The sequence below is a fragment of the Microcaecilia unicolor genome, chromosome 1 (assembly GCF_901765095.1).
Source record: "Microcaecilia unicolor chromosome 1, aMicUni1.1, whole genome shotgun sequence".
NCBI lineage: Eukaryota > Metazoa > Chordata > Amphibia > Gymnophiona > Siphonopidae > Microcaecilia > Microcaecilia unicolor.
This window is the reverse complement of record NC_044031.1, coordinates 706,625,729-706,646,601: the sequence shown is the minus strand read 5'-3', so window position 1 is coordinate 706,646,601 and position 20,873 is coordinate 706,625,729. Positions and strand designations below refer to the sequence as shown.

Here is a 20,873-nt window from a genome sequence, read left to right as displayed (position 1 = left end):
CTGGGGATGGAGCATATATTTGTTCCCGGATGTGGGAGCATTACCCCTTCTCTGGTCCTAGAGTGTTGTTTAGTTCCTGTCTATGGGATGCGGTTCCATCTCCGGCTGTGGTGCTTGGCTCAGCTGCTGGCCTGGCACAGGGATTTTGGATCTTGGGTGTGCCTATTTTTTGGCAGGTCTCTGTCACTGATTGAAACATCTGGCTCTGTCTTTGCCAGGTGAATGGTCCCCCTCCTCTTGGTGCGGCCAGTTGCCCATCTTGGGGGTGTCAGAGTGTTTCCACTTCTGGATGGTGCTGGAACCTCTCTGTTTTTCCTGTTTGGCTCTCTTTCTGCCTATGGAACCTTGCCTCCACCTTTGCCTTGGAGGGGGGTTCGTCTTCCTTTTCAACTGAGGCTGTGGAACAGGTGTGCTGCTGGGTTGCAGACCAGTTCCCTATCTTAGGGGGCCATGGCTCAATTCGCATTTTTCATATTGGCTTGGTTCAGGTAGATGGTGCATTCCTCCATTTATGTTGGTGGTGCCTTCTTATATCATGTTGGTGGGATGTAGCTCTCTTGGTCTTGAGGCTCCATGTCTACCACTAGGGCGGGGGTTCTACATGGCGTCTGCTTGGGAGGTGGTATGTTCCACACTTTCTTCTCTGTGGCTTTCTTCAGTTGCTGGTGTCTTCTTTGGTGCCTGTGTGCATTTTTTTGTTCTTTGCTGGGATCTTTATGATCGTAGTTTGAGATGCAGTGGCTTCTTTGTTTGGGGTCGGCCGTTGGTATTCCACCTTGGTCTGGGCCTTCGAAGACTCCCTAGTCTCCTTTCTCAAGCTCTTCTGGGCCTCAGGGCAGAGGTTCCCTTCCTGGAGACTTTGCTTTTCTCTTTTTTTTCAAGGGCTCTGATTTCTTCTCACAGTTGGAAACCTCTAGATGTCTCTGCCTGACGCGGCTTCTATCTAGGATGATACTTGGCGTCTTCATTGATGTTTCTTTTGCCCTAATGGGGTATTGATGTTTTTCTGTTCATGGTTTTTCTTCTCACCATACGTCTGTGACTGCTTTGCTACATCCCATTAGTCTGGAGTGGTCTGGTATTGATGACAAGGAAGGGAAAATTATGTTCTTACTTGATAATGTTCTTTCTTTTAATCATACTAGACCAGTCCAGATGCCCACCCTTTCTATTTTATTTTGAGTGCCTTCATTGTTGCTCCTTCTAGGACTCGCCTCCTTCACTTAGGTGACTGAGTTCCTTTTGGACTCCTGGAAGTGGGGTCCTTTTCATGAGGGCGGGATTCGCCTTTACTCTCCATGCCACCTTGCTATGCCAGCTCTATAAGGCTCGCACTTGTGCTTCACTGGCGAGCCACTTCTCCTGCTTCAGGGGTGCGTCTGCACGACAGAAGGGAAGACTGAGTGGTGCGTCACCTCACTCCTCGATGGGTGGTATGGCTGCCCCTTGGTCACACAGGAGTGCCAGAGGGTCTTCCTTCTGGGTGCTCTTGGCTTCTCGGTGGGCTTTGTTTCCCCTTTTCTTGTTTGTAGCAGTTGAGAGCACCATTGCTTGGCAATTCAAAATACTGAGCATTCCAGGATGCACGATACCCTTACGGGGCAAAGTACTTGGAACTGTCTTCTCTGTCTCTTTCCGCTGATGGATGGACATAACCCATTAGTCTGGACTGGTCTGGTATGATTAAAGGAAAGAAAATTATTAGGTAAAAACATAATTGTTCCATCCTTAGGAGGGTAGTTCCTAATATGCGTTAAGGGAATAACATATAATTCTTGCCCCTTAATGTGCATTAAAAGGTGTTATCTTTCATTGTTTTACATAACATATATTATTGGAAGTCACCATGGACTACATAATAATGAGATGTAAAGCATGCAAATTCATGTAAAGCTTCTCATTATTTTCCAGATTGAATAGCGCAGCTTGCGTTAAACTTCATCAGCTGTGTTATTCATGGAAAAGTAATACCAACTCAAAGCAAGTGTAATTTTTGCAACCCAGGAACATCAGGCCTCTGATATACAGCTCACTGCTCCCAGGCACCAACTTAAAGGGGTCATTTCATTTAAAATGTAATCATGGTCTCTTCCCCACAAAGAACCTACTTTTCAAAGACTCCTATCCCTCGTAGGCTCTCCCAGGCCTAATTTTTTGAATTCCTGATGGTTGAATTCAGGTTCAGTTTATTTTATATACTGTCAACCTAGTAAAAAATCTAAGTGGTTTACAAATTAATTTACAAGAATAAGAAAGGAGTGTAAAATTACTACTACTACTTAACATTTCTAAAGCGCTACTAGGGTTACGCAGCGCTGTACAATTTAACATAGAAGGACAGTCCCTGCTCAAAGAGCTGAGTGGACAATAAAATCCAGAACTACATTCAGGGTACTGACACAGAAGGAAATAATGGATAGAAAAGTTTACAATTCATGATAAGGGAAAAGTCAAGGTGGAAAGGGAGAACACAAATGGAGGGTAGTCAAATAACAGTGTTGTTCTTGTTCTTCAAGATACATTAATGTAATCAATCATATAGATGCAGATATGCTAATTTCAGGGGGTGCTAATCCTGATAAATGAAGTAAAAATTTTCAAGTGTGGTTCGAGTCAGAGGTATATGGGGAGTTGTTCCAGAGTGTAGCAACAACTACACCGAAACAAGCGGTCCTGTTGGTGTCAAGATAAAAATGGTGAAAAGAGGGAACGATAAGGAGGTGCTGTTATGATGAATGAAGGGCCCTCAAAGGGGAGTATGAACTAAGATCAGAGGACTGTATTTGATGACATAAGACAAGGATCTTATAGGGGATTCTAAAAGCAATGGGAAATCAGTGTTGGACAATAAAGAGAAGAGTAACAGGATCATATTTTTCCATCCATGAATGAGTTTGATAGTAATGTAGTCTATGGCAATGATTCTCAAACCTTGTCTTGGAGGCATACCAGCCAGCCAGGTTTTCAGGATATCCACAATGAATGAGAGAGATTTACATTCAGTTGAGGCAGTGCATGGAAATTGCTGTCACAAATATTAATTTCTGCTAAGTTCTTTCATAAAAGAAATGAATTGACTGACACTATCTCATTCTGTTAGACGTCTAAATGCAGAATTGGAAGCAAAGACTGCAGAACTGGTGCGTCAAGCTGAAGAAGTAATGGTGAGTCATTGATGTGTGTGAGAAAGTGGTCCCTTAAGATGTAAAATTTGTATTAATGTGGACAGGCATTTTCGAAAAAAAACATCCAAGTTAGAATTGGGACATTTTACTCATTATGTCCAAAAAAACATCCATGTTAGAGCCATTTTTGAACAGGAAACCCAGCTGGGTTTCCTTTTTTCTAAAAATGGTTCAAAGATGGACATTTTTGCACAGAAGACATCTAAAAAGAAGAAATATTTTCCAAACTGACTCATCCAGCTTATAAAAGCCAAATGAAAAAACAGGCACAAGAATGTCTTTCTGGCATTGTTTTGAGAGAAATGGCAACACAGACCTCCCTGTAGATCAGAGGGATGGCCTAGTGGTCATTGCAGTAGACTTTAAACAATGGTTCCCAGGTATAATTCCCGCTATAATGCCTTTATTTTCTACTGTGAGCTGTCTAGGAACAGAATAAAACCTACTGTACCTAACTCTACACCATTACAATCACCTTCCGTAGGTGTCTCCTATGTTAAGGTACAGTAGGTAACTTGGGGGTTTTAGAGGGCTCCCAATTTCTACCACAAATGTACTGGGTAGAGTGGGATTTGGACCTGGATCCTCTTCTTCACAGTCCACTGCACTGACCACTAGGCTACACCTGGGAGCTGCTTGCTGCTCTGTTGGGTATGCCTATTATACATGAAGCTGTCATACAGCCTGGTATCCCCTTTCAGTTCCCCTTCTCAAGGGGGTGGGAGGAAGACAGTATCAACTGGGGGTTGTGGAGGAGTCATGCCTTAATCCCTCCAGTGGTCAGCTGGACAATCAGAGCACCTTTTTGATACTTGGGCGTGATTGAATCAGGTCTAAATACAAACATCCTTCTTTTTTGACTTGGATGTGTCTTCCTGTTCCATTATCACTGAAAGATGCCCTATTCCCTCCCAGAACACACCCTCTTGCTGGTTGCACAAACTCAGTGGAAAATGTCCAAATTCTGCCTTTTCGAAAATCGTGATTTAGACGTTTTTGGCAGATGAACATTTTTTTTGGCCATTTTGAGACACCTATCTGCTTTGAAAATGAGCTCCATTGTAAATAACTGAGAAAAATTTAGATTGGTCCATCCAGTCTATCTTCTTCCACTTTGGGTAGATGAACTTATACTTTTCCAAATGCAACCCAACACCATTTCTTCATTCTGCTCCCATGTTTCTTACCTGCATGTTCAATCTAATCACCGCCCTCCATATTGGGACCAAGCATGCCAGAAACTGTTAAACCTACAGTTCCATAGCATCCCACAGATCAATCCACAGACTTGTGGATTATATCCCTCTACAAGTGTAGATAGAGAGAACAGAGGTTTGCTATATGTGGTCATGGCCAGCCATCTCAACCTCAGTATTCTCTCTTTCTCCGAGGACAAGCAGGCTGCTTGTTCTCACGACTGGGTGACGTCCGCGGCAGCCCCCACCAACCGGAAAGAAGCTTCGCGGGACGGTCGGCACGCAGGGCACGCCCACCGCGCATGCGCGGCCGTCTTCCCGCCCGTGCGCGACCGCTCCCGCCAGTTCCTTTTTTTCCGCGACTGGAGAGAGTTGTGCTTCTGCCACTCTCTCTGTTTCAGCCGCCGGATTTTTCGACCGCGTTTACGCGGATCGTCGCTTCGCTTCGGATTACCGTTCGGTTTTCCTTTTTCTTGTTTGTTAAAAAAAAAAAAAAAAAAAAAAGAAAATCTCTGCGCGTGTGGAGCACGCGCTCCCCTTTTCCCTCGCTTCCAGCGGGGACGCCACATTGCGGCCTAGTGGTCGCTCGGTCGTTTATCTTTTCGTGGTGTGTTTTTAGCCACCATTGACGACTTTGACTTCGCCGACGCGATTTTTCCGTCGATGTCCTCGAAGGTCCCGAGTGGATTTAAAAAGTGTGGTCGCTGCGGCCGGCCGATCTCGCAGACCGACACCCACGCTTGGTGCCTCCAGTGCCTCGGGCCGGAGCACAATCTCAAGTCGTGTGCTTTGTGTCTCGGTCTCCGGAAACGGACTCAGGTTGCGAGGCAAGTTCTGCGGGACCGTCTTTTTGGAACTTGCGCCGGCCCCTCGACGTCGACCTCGACGGCATCGGTATCGAAGGCCGGTTCTTCGGTACCGGTATCGATGCCCGAGACATCGGCACCGATGGCAGCGACCCCAGGAGAACAGGTCCCGTTGGCCCGCCGGTCCGCCGGTGAGAGTGGGATTGAGAGGCCGCGTGGGCAGTCGGCCCCGGTCACTCCCTCAGCTCGTGAGCCACGGGACCGACCCCTGTCTGACCCGGTGCCTCGAGACCGAGGGGGATCGACCTCCTCCTCCTCCATGCCCTCCGGCGCCGGTGACGTGCATCGAAAAAAGGATAAGAAGCATCGTCACCGGACGCCCTCGGTGCATCCCGAAGAGGAGTCGACGCCGAAGCGTCATCGTCGAGAGGAGAGGTCTCCGTCGGTTGTGGAGGTACCGACGCGTCGGGGTTCCGGCACCTCGGTGCCGTCTCCTGGCTCCCAGCAGCTTCCGGCACCGACACCCTTACCGGCCCCACCGCCTTTCCCGGCAGCGGGCCTGGACGAGTGCCTCAGAGCCATCCTTCCGGGGATCCTGGAAGGGCTGATGCGCCAGGCTGTGCCGGCGCCGGGGGTGCTTGCGCCCTCGGCGCCGATGACTGTGGCGCCGGCGAGCTCTAGCCTGGCGCCGGGGCTGTCGACACCGCCGCCGCTTGCGGTGCCGGTCTCGACTGCCACGCAGGTGGAGTCCCCGTCGACGTCGATGGAGGGAGCTCCGTCCCCGCCGGCGCGGGAGTCCACCGCTCGACGACACCGAGACCTCGGTGCCTCGACGTCGAGCCGGGCCCGGTACAGGACTCAGCTACATGAGCTAATGTCCGATACCGAGGATGAGGACTCGTGGGGGGAAGAGGAGGACCCGAGATATTTCTCCTCAGAGGAGTCTACGGGCCTTCCCTCGGACCCCACGCCTTCACCGGAGAGGAAGCTCTCACCTCCTGAGAGTCTCTCCTTTGCCTCTTTTGTGCGGGATATGTCTATCAGCATTCCCTTCCCCGTGGTCTCTGTGGAAGAGCCGAGGGCCGAGATGCTCGAGGTCCTCGACTATCCATCACCACCTAGAGAGTCCTCCACGGTGCCGCTGCACAATGTCCTGAAGGAGACACTGCTTCGGAACTGGGTGCGACCATTAACTAACCCCACCATTCCCAAGAAAGCAGAGTCCCAGTACAGGATCCACTCCGACCCAGAGCTCATGCGGCCCCAATTGCCCCATGACTCAGCGGTCGTGGATTCTGCTCTCAAGAGGGCACGGAGTTCGAGGGATACCGCCTCGGCGCCCCCGGGGCGGGAGTCTCGCACTCTGGACTCGTTTGGGAGGAAGGCCTACCAATCCTCCATGCTCGTGACCCGCATCCAGTCATACCTGCTCTATATGAGCATCCACATGCGGACCAATGTGCAACAGCTGGCGGACCTGGTCGATAAGCTCCCGCCGGAGCAGTCCAGGCCTTATCAGGAGGTGGTCAGGCAGCTGAAGGCATGCAGAAAGTTCCTGTCCAGGGGTATTTTTGACACCTGTGACGTGGCATCTCGTGCTGCGGCCCAAGGTATAGTGATGCGCAGGCTCTCATGGCTGCGCGCCTCTGACCTGGACAACCGCACCCAGCAGAGACTGGCCGACGTCCCTTGCCGGGGGGATAACATTTTCGGTGAGAAGGTCGAGCAGATGGTGGACCAACTGCATCAGCGGGAAACTGCTCTCGACAAGCTCTCCCACCGGGCGCCTTCAGCATCCGCCCCCACGGGTGGGCGTTTTTCCCGGGCACGGCAGGCTGCACCCTATTCTTTTGCAAAGCGTAGGTACAACCAGCCGGCCCGAAGGCCTCGTCAGGCACAGGGACAGCCCCAGCGCGCTCGTTCTCGTCAACAGCGTGCGCCTAAGGAGCCCCCTGCGCCTCCACAGCAAAAGCCGGGGACGGGCTTTTGACTGGATCCACGGGAACATAGCCGCCCTACAAGTGTCCGTACCGGACGATCTGCCGGTCGGAGGGAGGTTAAAATTTTTTCACCAAAGGTGGCCTCTCATAACCTCCGACCAGTGGGTTCTCCAAATAGTGCGGTGCGGATACGCCCTGAATTTGGCCTCCCTGCCTCCAAATTGTCCTCCGGGAGCTCAGTCTTTCAGCTCCCATCACAAGCAGGTACTTGCAGAGGAACTCTCCGCCCTTCTCAGCGCCAATGCGGTCGAGCCCGTACCACCCGGGCAGGAAGGGCAGGGATTCTATTCCAGGTACTTCCTTGTGGAAAAGAAAACAGGGGGGATGCGTCCCATCCTAGACCTGAGAGGCCTGAACAAATTCCTGGTCAAAGAAAAGTTCAGGATGCTTTCCTTGGGCACCCTTCTGCCAATGATTCAGAAAAACGATTGGCTATGTTCCCTGGATTTAAAGGACGCATATACTCACATACCGATACTGCCAGCTCACAGACAGTATCTCAGATTCCGCCTGGGCGCACGCCACTTTCAGTATTGTGTGCTGCCATTTGGGCTCGCCTCTGCCCCACGAGTGTTTACTAAATGCCTCGTGGTGGTAGCGGCCTACCTACGCAAGCTGGGAGTGCACGTGTTCCCATACCTCGACGATTGGCTGGTCAAGAACACCTCGGAGGCAGGAGCCCTCCGGTCCATGCAGTGCACTATTCAACTTCTGGAGCTGCTGGGGTTTGTGATAAATTACCCAAAGTCCCATCTCCAGCCAACTCAGTCTCTGGAATTCATAGGAGCGCTGCTGAATTCCCAGACGGCTCAGGCCTACCTTCCCGCAGCGAGGGCCACCAATCTCTTGGCCCTTGCTTCACAGACCAGAGCGTCTCAGCAGATCACAGCTCGGCAGATGTTGAGACTTCTGGGTCATATGGCCTCCACAGTTCATGTGACTCCCATGGCTCGTCTTCACATGAGATCTGCTCAATGGACCCTAGCTTCCCAGTGGTTCCAAGCCACCGGGAATCTAGAAGATGTCATCCGCCTCTCCACCAGTTGCCGCACTTCACTGCTCTGGTGGACCATACGGACCAATTTGACCCTGGGACGTCCATTCCAAATTCCGCAGCCCACGAAAGTGCTGACGACGGATGCATCTCGCCTGGGGTGGGGAGCCCATGTCGATGGGCTTCACACCCAGGGTCTGTGGTCCCTCCAGGAAAAGGGTCTGCAGATCAACCTCCTGGAGCTCCGAGCGATCTGGAACGCACTGAAGGCTTTCAGAGATCGGCTGTCCTGCCAAATTATCCAAATTCGGACAGACAATCAGGTTGCAATGTATTACGTCAACAAGCAGGGGGGCACCGGATCTCGCCCCCTGTGCCAGGAGGCCGTCGGGATGTGGCGTTGGGCGTGTCGGTTCGGCATGCTCCTCCAAGCCACGTACCTGGCAGGCGTAAACAACAGTCTGGCCGACAGACTGAGCAGAGTCATGCAACCGCACGAGTGGTCGCTCCATGCCAGAGTGGTACGCAAGATCTTCCGAGTGTGGGGCACCCCCTCGGTGGACCTTTTCGCCTCTCAGACCAACCACAAGCTGCCTCTGTTCTGTTCCAGACTTCAGGCACACGGCAGGCTAGCGTCGGATGCCTTTCTCCTCCATTGGGGGACCGGCCTCCTGTATGCTTATCCTCCCATACCTTTGGTGGGGAAGACCTTACTGAAGCTCAAGCAAGACCGCGGCACCATGATTCTGATAGCGCCTTTTTGGCCCCGTCAGATCTGGTTCCCTCTTCTTCTGGAGTTGTCCTCCGAGGAACCGTGGAGATTGGAGTGTTTTCCGACTCTCATCTCGCAGAACGACGGAGCGTTGCTGCACCCCAACCTTCAGTCCCTGGCTCTCACGGCCTGGATGTTGAGGGCGTAGACTTCACTGCGTTGGGTCTGTCTGAGGGTGTCTCCCGGGTCTTGCTTGCCTCTAGGAAGGATTCCACTAAAAAGAGTTACTTTTTCAAGTGGAGGAGGTTTGTCGTGTGGTGTGAGAGCAGGGCCCTAGAACCTCGTTCTTGCCCTGCACAGAACCTGCTTGAATACCTTCTGCACTTATCAGAGTCTGGCCTCAAGACCAACTCAGTAAGGAATCACCTTAGTGCGATTAGTGCTTACCATTATCGTGTGGAAGGTAAAGCCATCTCTGGAGAGCCTTTAGTCGTTCGATTCATGAGAGGCTTGCTTTTGTCAAAGCCCCCTATCAAGCCTCCTACTGTGTCATGGGATCTCAACGTCGTCCTCACCCAGCTGATGAAACCTCCTTTTGAGCCACTGAATACCTGCCATCTGAAGTACTTGACCTGGAAGGTCATTTTCTTGGTGGCAGTTACTTCAGCTCGTAGGGTCAGTGAGCTTCAAGCCCTAGTAGCTCATGCTCCATATACCAAATTTCATCACAACAGAGTAGTGCTCCGCACCCACCCAAAGTTCCTGCCGAAGGTGGTGTCGGAGTTCCATCTTAACCAGTCAATTGTCTTGCCAACATTCTTCCCCAGGCCGCATACCCGCCCTGCTGAACGTCAGTTGCACACATTGGACTGCAAGAGAGCATTGGCCTTCTACTTGGAGCGGACACAGCCCAACAGACAGTCCGCCTAATTGTTTATTTCTTTCGACCCTAACAGGCTAGGGGTCGCTGTCGGGAAACGCACCATCTCCAATTGGCTAGCAGATTGCGTTTCCTTCACTTACGCCCAGGCTGGGCTGGCTCTTGAGGGTCCTGTCACGGCTCATAGTGTTAGAGCCATGGCAGCGTCAGTGGCCCACCTGAAGTCAGCCACTATTGAAGAAATTTGCAAAGCTGCGACGTGGTCATCTGTCCACACATTCACATCTCATTACTGCCTCCAGCAGGATACCCGACGCGACAGTCGGTTCGGGCAGTCGGTGCTGCAGAATCTGTTTGGGGTGTAAATCCAACTCCACCCTCCAGGACCCGAATTTATTCTGGTCAGGCTGCACTCTCAGTTAGTTGTTCTTCGTAGGTCAATTTCTGTTGTACCCTCGCCGTTGCGAGGTTCAATTGACCTGGGTTCTTGTTTTGAGTGAGCCTGAGAGCTAGGGATACCCCAGTCGTGAGAACAAGCAGCCTGCTTGTCCTCGGAGAAAGGGTATGATACATACCTGTAGCAGTTGTTCTCCGAGGACAGCAGGCTGATTGTTCTCACCTACCCTCCCTCCTCCCCTTTGGAGTTGTGTGTTTCATCTTTTTGCTAGTCATTCAACTGGCGGGAGCGGTCGCGCACGGGCGGGAAGACTGCCGCGCATGCGCGGTGGGCGTGCCCTGCGTGCCGACCGTCCCGCGAAGCTTCTTTCCGGTTGGTGGGGGCTGCCGCGGACGTCACCCAGTCGTGAGAACAATCAGCCTGCTGTCCTCGGAGAACAACTGCTACAGGTATGTATCATACCCTGTCGGGTAGGTGGAGGATCATAACTGTGCAGCTGGATTGATCCGGCTCTTGGAGTTCCCTTTGGGTCCAGTTGAGCCTGGATAGGGGTTGAGGTCTTTCTGTGGGGATATTTGATGTATACCTGGTGATGCCAGGCCCCTCCTTTCCTCCCTCCATTGCCCCCTCCATCTCCTCTGGGCTGGGTGCCCTTATGTGTTGAGACAGCCAGCAGCTTCTCTCCTGCCTCTTGGATGTCGGCTCCCTCAGAAGCTGTGAAATGCTGCTCCTGGTGTGGGAGCCAGAGAGCAGCGCCTGGGGAATGTGAAAGCTGCATTCAGCAGAGCACAATAGACAAACAGCGCACCACGGGCTCCCTGCAGTCAGGCGACGGTGGGGTAACTCAGGGGTATGTTTTGGCGGGCATTTTGGGGTCCTTGTTGCGGCACGCATCAGCGGGTGCCATTTTCTCTGTTCTCCCGCATTCAGTCCCACACGTTGCGCCGGGACAGCTGCCCTCTGACCTCTCTTCAGAGTGGGCAGATTTCACCTGGGAGCTGACGCTGCAAGTGCCTCGGGAGCTGCATCTAATCCCTTTTCCCCAGAATTTGTGCTTTTAATGCACAAAGCCTTCATGTTAAAATGCGCTGGCCGGTCTCAAACTTCTACTTTTCTTTCTCAGACCGGACCTTCTTCTTCTCAGTCTCTTATGCCTAAGTGCCCCAGTGTGGATTTTCTGGAACTAGAAGATGCTTTAGATGCAGAAGAGGCACTTTTTCCTGAGGGATCTCCCTCAGGGTCCATAGACTTGGCGGAGGAAATTAATGACCCCTCTGCGGCATGGCTGTTCCGCAGGGAGGAACTTCCCACACTTATTGTCCGGGCACTGGAGATGTTGAATATTTTCTCACTGGAAGCCTCTTCTGCTTCTACTCCGTCTCCCTCTATCATGTTGGGTACTAAATGCCCAGCCAAATCCTTTCACATTCATGAGGCTATGAAAGTCCTCATTTCAACCCAATGGGACACACCGGGCAGTGGTCTCAAGGTGGCGCGGGCTATGGGACGCCTTTATTCGCTTCCAGCGATGGACTTGGAATCCCTCAGACTCCCCACAGTTGATTCTTTGATTGCAGTGGTCACCAAAAGACCACTCTACTATAAATCTACTATAAATCACTTCTATAGCGCTACCAGTTGTACGCAGCGCTTTACAATTGAACATGAAGAAGACAGTCCCTGCTCAAAAGAGCTTACAATCTAAATCAGGACAAACAGACAGGACCAAAAAAGATAAGGGAAGGACACATAAGGATAAGATAAAAGTTACAAGTCAGGAGATGAAAGCAGCATCAAACAGGTAGGCCTTTAGCCCGGATTTGAAGGCAGCCAGGGATGGAGCTAGATGTAATGGCTCAGGAAGCCTATTCCAGGCATAAGGTGCGGCGAGATAGAAGGAGCGGAGTCTGGAGTTAGCGATGGAGGAGAAGGGTGCAATTAGGAGAGATTTGCCTAGTGAACGGAGTTCTAGGGAAGGAGTGTAGGGAGAGATGAGGGTGGAGAGGTAGTGAGGGGCTGCAGAGTGAATGCACTTATAGGTCAGCAAGAGGGAGGTAAGGACCCATAGGACTGTAATCTGGAGTCTTCCCTTAAGCTTTCCTTTGAGGTGGCAGTGCTTAGCCTTCAAGCTTTGGTGTGCGGATCCTATGCGGCTCGTGCGTGCCTGTCGAGGGTTCAGAAAGCTTCTTCAATGGAGGAGCTTGTTAGTTTTTTACCGGCACTTGAATCCGGGCTTGCTTACCTGGCAGATCTTCTTTATGATTTTTTGCGAGCCTCTGCCAAAGGGGTTTACCCTCACAGTCACAGCATGCCGTTGGATATGGTTTTGGCATTGGGTGGTGGAGTAGCTTCCAAATCCCATCTGTCAAGGCTTCCTTTCCAGGGATGCTTCTTTTGGGCGAAGATCTGGAAAAGATTTTGAAAGCGCTGGGGGACTCCAAGGATCAGCGCCTCCTGGAAGATAAGCCTAGGTCTTGAGGGCAGGAATGTCCCGCACTCGGTTCAGAGAGACAAGGTGCTACTGCCCTGGCTGTGTTGGTTCCTTCCAGAAGCCTCATTTTACTCCGAAACCACAGCTTTTACGTGGTGAACACTGTACCGCATGCTCAGGACCTAGAGCACAGCCAGTGTCCAGAGCTTCCCAATGATGGGGCCCTGGTCCATCCCCTTCCAGTCAGTGGGTCTCAATCTGCTGAGAACCTAGCGGATGTCATCCAGGTTCCTTCAGAGCTGGTTTATTCCCTCCTGTTGTGGAGAATTTGGTCAAATTTGACTGTGGGACTCCCATTCCAAATTCCACCTCCTCAGAAGGTGTTGACAGTGGATGCATCCAACTTGAAATGGTGCACACATGTAGATTTTAACATCAACCTCCTGGAGCTATGGGCTATTTGGAATGCTCTAAAGGCTTTCAGAGATCAGCTACAGAACCAAATTGTTCTCATTCAATCTAACAATCAGGTTGCACTGTACTATGTGAACAATGCATATCCTTAGATACCTAGAAGCAGGAGTAGAGGCTGACCAAAGGGTGAATCCACCACTGGAGATAATGTGAAGAAGTACTTTATTGTTGCTAATACAGAGGGACCCGACACTGTCCGTGTTTCAGCATCACAGAACGCCTACATCAGGGGTCTTGTAACAATTCCTTGGAAAACACTCTAGTTTTTAAGACAGTCAAGAGATGCCCACTCAAGGGACTGTAGTGTGACCAAAATAGCCAAAACTCATAAGCAGAAAACCAAACACTGCTGGCCCGACAATGATTAGACCCTATTGGGGCCACAGTGTTTGGTTTTCTGCGTATACCGTTTGCCTATTTTGGTCGCACTACAGTTCCTTGAGTTGGCACCTCTTGACTGTCTTTAAAAACATAGTGCTTTCTGAGGAATTGTTACAAGACCCCTGATGTAGGCATTTTGTGTCGGGTCCCTCTGTATTAGCAATCGTCCTTTGGTCAGCCTCTACGCCTGCTTGCTTTGTTTTCTTGACATAGAGGGACTTTCCTGCCTTTGTGTTTTCTATCCTTAGATACCTCTCATAGAGAAGACTGCAGAAACTCAAGCAAGATCGAAGAGCTGTGATCCTCATCATCCCTTACTAGCCGAGGCAGATCTTGTTCACACTTCTTCTGGAATTGTCCTCTGAAGAACTGTGGAGATTGGAGTGTTTTCCGACCTTCATAATGCAGAACAAGGGGTCCCTTCTGCATCCCAACCTTTAGTCCCTGGCCTTCATGGCCTGGATGTTGAAAGCATAGAATTTCAATCCTTGAATCTGCCTGAAGGTGTCTCCAAAATCTTGCTTGCTTCCAGGAAAGATTCCTCTTAGAGGTGTTATTCTTTTAAATGGAGAAGGTTTACCGTCTGGTGTGAGGTGCTAAAAAGGTCCCCCCTCTATACCTCCGGACAGCCCTTTCCCATGGGGAATCTGAGCATCCAGACAACCCATTCCCATGGGGGTGAAGTGTGGGTCTCTGAGGACCGCATTTTGGCACGGAGGTGCAGAGGGGGTGGCAGAAGGCGCAGTCCAAATCTAAGCCCCAGGACCTCGGCTTTCTGGTTTCTGGGGTCTAGGTGAATCTTTGGCCATCTATTCTCCCACATAATGTACTGGAGTTTAAAAGATAATCTACTTATGTGAACACCACTTGTATAAGAGTGTTAAAGGAAACAGAAAAGTTGACACAAAGACTAGAGAATGTTGTGATAGAAATAGTCTTTATTCTCACCAATTGAAACTTCAAGCTGGTACACACATCAGTCAGATTCTTAGTCCAACCGACCGTAGCTTCGCCGTCTGACTGGCGTTGGGGAAGGACTCCAAATTTATCTCAGATTTACATTTCTTATATAGTATTTGCTGCCCATACAATTCAATGGAGAGACACTTTTTTTCTTTTTTTTTTCTTCTGTGAATCATACTTAACCGCAGGTCAGGTGCCCACCTGCTCCCTCTTCCCCCCCCCCTTGAAATTTCTTAATAACGACAGTTTCCTGTCTTGTAAACATCTTTCCTAATATGGAGAGATCAGTTTTATATCTTGTGATTCTGGGTGCCATCTTAACTGCAGCAGACTCCATTTTCTGAACCAAACTTTTTAGGATTTTAGCCATTAATTCCTTGATCTTGGCTTTTACACTGCTTTTGAATGTCACACTAAATTCTAATAAGGCTTACCAAGCAGCCCTGCTTCTGCAGGCGCTCAGCTACAAGGCCATCATCAGATTTTCAGATTTTTCAGGCCCAGTCAGTGCTTTTCTGCAATTTAAGCTATGTAAATCGGCCCGCCACTATTCCAGTGGATGGGTCTCAAGCTGGGACACATATTAACATTCCCCTCTTCACCCTATCTCATAGGGTGACACCAGGGTTATCTTACCATGGTACCATCCATTCCAGAAGGTATCCTGTAAAACTATCTAATTAGAGAGTCTGATTGAAAGCTGGTATGACAAAGATTTTGGAATCCAGGTGACAACATAGACACCATCTCTGTGTTATTCTAACCCTTCTTGGGGCTTACCCATATCTGCGATTAAGTAACACACTATGATTACAAAGATAATATCTTTCAACCTATTAATATGCAGGTTTAATCATACTTTTACGTATGTATGTATATATATTGCTAACAATCATCAATTCTTTGGTTATATACTGATTATATGCTAATTATACGTTTGCATTGATTACATAGTCATATTGATTATTGATCACATCATCTTATAAAGCATTATATCATTTTCTTGCAATCCTATGTGCTCTTAATCTATTATATAGTTGCAGGTACCTCTGCAGCTTCTCTAACATTTGCATAGCGATTGGTCCATCTCATGGGGAGATAGTCTAAAGTATTATCTCCTGTGGTGTTGGGAAGGAGATTTTCGTACAGGACATATTGTCCTGCTGCTGCTTTCTTGGTTATGGCAGTTTCAATTAAGCGTTCTACTAAGCCTCTAGCACACGGGATTAAGCAGCATCCTACTAATACAAAAATAGCAACCACTATGATAATGGTGGTGGCTGCAGAAATGATAAATGTCTTTCATTTACCAAATGCTTTATCCATCCAACCAGTCCAGGATGTATCAACACCTGAGTTCTCAGCCAATTCCTCTGACAGCGAGGTAAGGCCTTTCAAAGCTCTGGTGATTGACCCATCTGGGGCAGTGTTGTTGGGGATAAAGGTGCAACACTGTGTACCTGTTTTGCGGCACACGCCGCCGTCTGCCGCTAACAATTGGTCAATTTTCTATTTTCAAGCGTCATTCTGCTAGTGGCGTCTAACTGCGCTGCAATACCTTGAACCGCATCTCTGGTATAATTCACAAATCTCTGCTGATTGTAATATATGTAGTTAATCCAATCTACGTTCTTGTTGATGGTCGCCCACCAAAAGAAGGCAGATTCGAATCCTGCAGCTATCTGGTTTCTGGCTTTGAACTCATCAGGGACCCCTCTTGGAACTCCAATTACATCTATATAGACCCGATCATCAAAAGATCCAGGCATTGCATGTCTCTTCACTCTTGAGGAAGAGCTGCTATGAGGAGGAATCAAAGATGCTATGACTATTGGAATTACCAATTTGACTAAGGCACATCTGCCTGTCCAACTTCTGTGAAGTGTATGGTGGATGGTGTGGGTTCCACAATACCACCATACATCTGCTCTAGCCTGTGAAAAGTCTGTGAGGTTCAGACCTCGCAGGGCCCCTTTTCCTAGGGTGGTATTACAATTGGTCAAATTTCCCAAAAAACGTGGGTTGTTAACTGCATGTCGGTCCAGACATGTATGATACCTTGTGGCAGAGTCTGGAATTCTGAATGCGGGTGGTACCCTCAGCCGAGGGGGCAGGTAAGGATGATGTTTGTCAAGATGTTGACAAGACTGATTAATTTCTTATTTTACCTGCAATAGCTCTAACATACACCAAAAACCCTCTGGATCATTATAAAGATCTAATGGGAAAGGGACTACTGTAGGCTCTGCCCTTGCATGGGCGCAGAAATAACAGTTAGAAACATTCAAACTCGCTGTAGTATAGTGGGCCCATTCGAGCCACAAATTAGTATCTCCAAACCCAGTTTCTAGTGCAACTAAGTCTTTGGAATTGTTAATCTGTACAACCTGGTAGGGAATCTTTTCTTCTGGGATCTTGGTTGGCATTAAGGGGTTTCTTTCAGGTTGGGGAGGGGGAATAATCTGAAATGTGCCAATAGGATCCCTGCCTGTGGCATCTATCCCCAAGGAATAGGTTCTGTACGTAACAGAAGTTACTCCTCTGAAAGTGATAGCCACTTGATTGCACCTGGTCATTGGACAATTGGTAAACACTCGCGGTTTCATAATGGAAATACTCTTCTTGAGTTCTGGAATCTCTTGACCTGAATAGGGAACCCATGTACCTGTGTACCACCATACTTCTGCCCAACTTCCACATGTGGAGAAGGGACACAGGTATATCTCAAAAGCTGACAGATATTGCTGCACAGGATGTTCACCACACGTGGTGTAAGCGCACACATCGAGGGTTATTGTAGTCGTCTCCTTAGTTGTAGCTAATGTTATTTTGTTATTGGGTATCATTTTCTCAATTAAACTTTCTAGTGTCTGCGTTCCTTGTACAATGGGCATGTAGGAGGTATCATCTCCGTACAGCCTCTAGTTGTTTGATTCATGAGAGGTTTGTTGACAAACCCCATCAAACCTCCCACTGTGTCATAGGATCTCAACTTTGTCCTCACTCAGCTGATGAAAGCTCCTTTTGAGCCCTGAAGCATCTGACCTGGAAGGTTGTATTTTTGGTGGCGGTCACTTCAGCTCGCAGAGTCAGTGAGCTAGCAGCTGATCTACCTTACATTAAGTTTCATCACAACAGAGTAGTTCTTCACACACCCTTTCCTAAGGTAGAGTCAGAGTTCCATCAACCAGTCAATTGTTCTGCCAACAATTTTTTCAAAACCACATGCCCATCATGGCAAAAATGTACTATATACTACTGCAAGTGAGTCTTAGCCTTCTATCTGGAGCGGACTAAAGCCCATAGTTCAGCCTCCATCGAGAAGATTTGCAAAGCTGCAATGTGGTCTTTGTTCAACACATTCACATCTCATTACTGCCTTGAGCAGGATACCTGACATAATAGCTGCTTTGGTCAGACAGTCTTGCAAAATTTGTTTGGTGTCTAGAATCCAACTCCACCCTCTTAGGCCCAGTTTTGTTATGTTCCAGGCTGTACCTTCACAACTACTTTGTATATAGTTTAAGGCTGGTTGACTTCAAGGCCTTGAAGTTTCGAGTCCTTATTGTCCTGGCGTTGTTTTTAGTGAGCCTGATGGCTAGGGATTCCCAGATGTGAGAATGCCATTGGCCTGCTTGTACTCGGAGAAAGTGAAGTTACTCACCTGTAGCAGGTCTTCTCTGAGGACAGCAGGCCAAGTATTCTCACATACCACTTCCCCTCAGCTATATTATCCTACTGGGGAACCTGTGCTTGTGTATCAGATGGGAATGCATCCGCACATGCGCAGTGGGACTTCTAGAATTTTCTAGTAGCTGTATACGCTAGGCATCGTCCGCATCAGGCTCTGTTGGATAACATCAACCAGATGTGAGAATACTTGGCCTGCTATCCTTGGAGAACACCTGCTACAGGTGAGTAACTTTACTTTATGTATGGCTACTGGTTGTTACATGACTGTTTTTTTTTCCTACGGACTCTCCTCTAGCCATGGAATTACTTGCCACTAACTTAAATATGAGAGGCAGATTGTTATGGGGGAGAAGTTAATATGGATCCTTCATATTTTGTGACATGATGATTACCTGAAGGGCTTTGCTAAGACATGTTGATGAAAAAATGTGTACTCGTATTTTAAAACAAAGATTTCTTTTGTTAAAGCGAGAGCAACAGGAGATACTGTCACAGCCGGTTTCAATGCATCATAAACTTTATGATGATGAAGATGAAAGTCTGAGGTAAACTATACACAGCAAAAATCAATGATGATACAAAAAAAACCTGAATATGTAAAATATCACATACTATTCCAGTTATTATCCAGTAGTTTATAAAGGCAGATAAAGATAATTGATTTTTTTTTCTCCAAGGACAAACAGGATAGCAAGTTGTGACAGATAAATGCATCATTCAACAGAGGCTGACATGGGAAAGCTTCTTCAATTCAGTTTATTCTAGAAGCTTTTGAGAAGTCTCACTGCATATGATGCATCTCTACAGGGGCGTGGGGGGGGGGCAAGATTCCCCAGGCCCATCCTCCAAGGGAAGTCTGACACCTGGGATCTGTCTCTCCTGCTCCTGTGTGTTGGGACCCGGGTGTGACAAAACGCCTAGTCACCTGCCTGGGGCTAACCCTGCGGCCACCTGGAGGGTCTGTCCCCAGCATAGCTCAGGTCCACCTACACCTGCCACTTATGCTGTACACTAGAACCCTCCTCCCACCTACTGGGTCCCAGCTGCCTCTGGGCAAGTCTCCCGCTCTCAAATTATTCTCCTGTGATTTCTAGGACTCTGGGGCCACACTCCCAGGGGTCCCACAGTTCCCAGAAAGCACCCAAAGACACAAACCACCAGGATTCTTAGTCCAGACAAGCAGAGCGAATAAACAATTATGTTAATTTTCATAAAAATATTGAACAGTGAACTATAAAACAGATGGGAAAAATAGTACACAATAACAGGTAATTGAAATAGGATTAATTATAAAACTAGCTAAAACTTTTATCACTACGTGAATAGTGCCTGGGAAGTATAGGAAATGTAGCTGCTGACAAGTTACAGAATATAATTGATCACATGGTCTCAGTAGAGAGGTCTTTCTCCCTCTGCTTCCAAACTGAGACTAACGAATTACCTCACAGGCAGGAAAAAAAAAAGACAATCACCATCTGCTGGCCAAACAGGAGAAACACATATCATCGGCAAAATAATACAGTTCATAGGCACAGAAACCCACTGTTTTGTCACACTGGGTGAATGCATTAATGTGATAACCCGGGTTCGAGAACACAGGAGCAGGAGAGTGACACATCGAGGGAGTAGCAGATGCAGGAAGGTAAGGAGGGCAGGTGGTGGCAGCTGCTTGAGTGGGGGGGAGTGGGTGGCTGTGGCGGCATCCTGAATGGGTGGGAGGCAGGGCGGCGGCGGCAGCTGTGGCAGCCGTGCCCTAGACCCGGCTCTGTCTCTTGGCGGCTTTGCATCTCCCAGCAGCAGTGATTCTTACACGCTGCCAGCAACCCTTTGAACCAGCGCAGCAGAAGAAGGAAGGCAGCTTCGGTCCCTGCATTTTTTTCTTCGATCGTCGCCGGCAGCGCTGCCATTCACACAGGCAGCTCCGCCCCCCTTTGCTGCGTCCATCTGGCCCTACGTACACAGGAAGTGCATCAGAGTGGGCCGGATGGACGCGGCAGAAGGGAGCAAAGCTGCCTGTGTGAATGGCAGCGCTGCCGGCGACGATCGAAGAAAAAAATGCAGGGACTGAAGCTGCCTTCCTTCTTCTGCTGCGCTGGTTCAAAGGGTTGCTGGCAGCGTGTAAGAATCACTGCTGCTGGCTGAGTCAGACCTGAAATCCGCGCAGCAGAGGGAAGGCTTCTGGGTCATCAGCAGCAGTGCAGCAATTCTCTCTTACATGCTGCCAGCAACCCTTTGAAACGTGCTGCGGTGCCGTGATGCTCCTGATGCTGCATGGAGAGGGGGTTGGAGAGGATAAAATTGTTGGGCTGCTTGGGCATGGGAGTGGAGGGGAGGGAAAGAAAAAAGATGCTACACAGGGGGTGTAGGAGTGAGGGAAATTGTTAGGGAGGGGAGGGAGAGATGCAGGGGGGTGTAGGAGAGGGAGACATGCATGGGAGAGTAGAAGAAAGGGGATCATTATTGGGATATGGGGGGAGAGAGAGTGATAATTGCTGGATGTAGGGTAGGGTGGGGAGGGAAGGAGGGATGAATGACAAAAGAAGGAGAAATGTTGGACCTGGGAGGGAGGGGAGGAAAATGTACTGCACAGGGGAGAGAGGGATGAAGGAGAAATGTTTCATGGTGGTGGAAGAGATGCTGCAAGGGGGGAAACAGATGTTAGACTTGGGATGCAAGGGTGAGAGAGAAGAGGAAAAGAGGGAACAATGTTGAACATGAGGGCGGAGGAGGGGGAAGAAGGAGTGAGATGTAGGATCCAGGG

General features: G+C 49.1%; 1 protein-coding gene across 2 annotated transcripts in view; it reads left to right on the top strand.

Moving 5' to 3' along the window:
- TEX9 (testis expressed 9) overlaps nt 1-20,873 on the top strand; it is a 180,467-nt gene that overhangs the window by 28,087 nt on the left and 131,507 nt on the right. For both annotated transcript variants that reach the window (XM_030189045.1, XM_030189039.1), the window contains 2 exons: nt 3,101-3,164; nt 18,581-18,657. In XM_030189045.1, coding sequence (XP_030044905.1) covers nt 3,162-3,164; nt 18,581-18,657 — 80 coding nt within the window. In that variant the 5' untranslated portion in view covers nt 3,101-3,161. The remainder of the gene's footprint in view (nt 1-3,100; nt 3,165-18,580; nt 18,658-20,873) is intronic.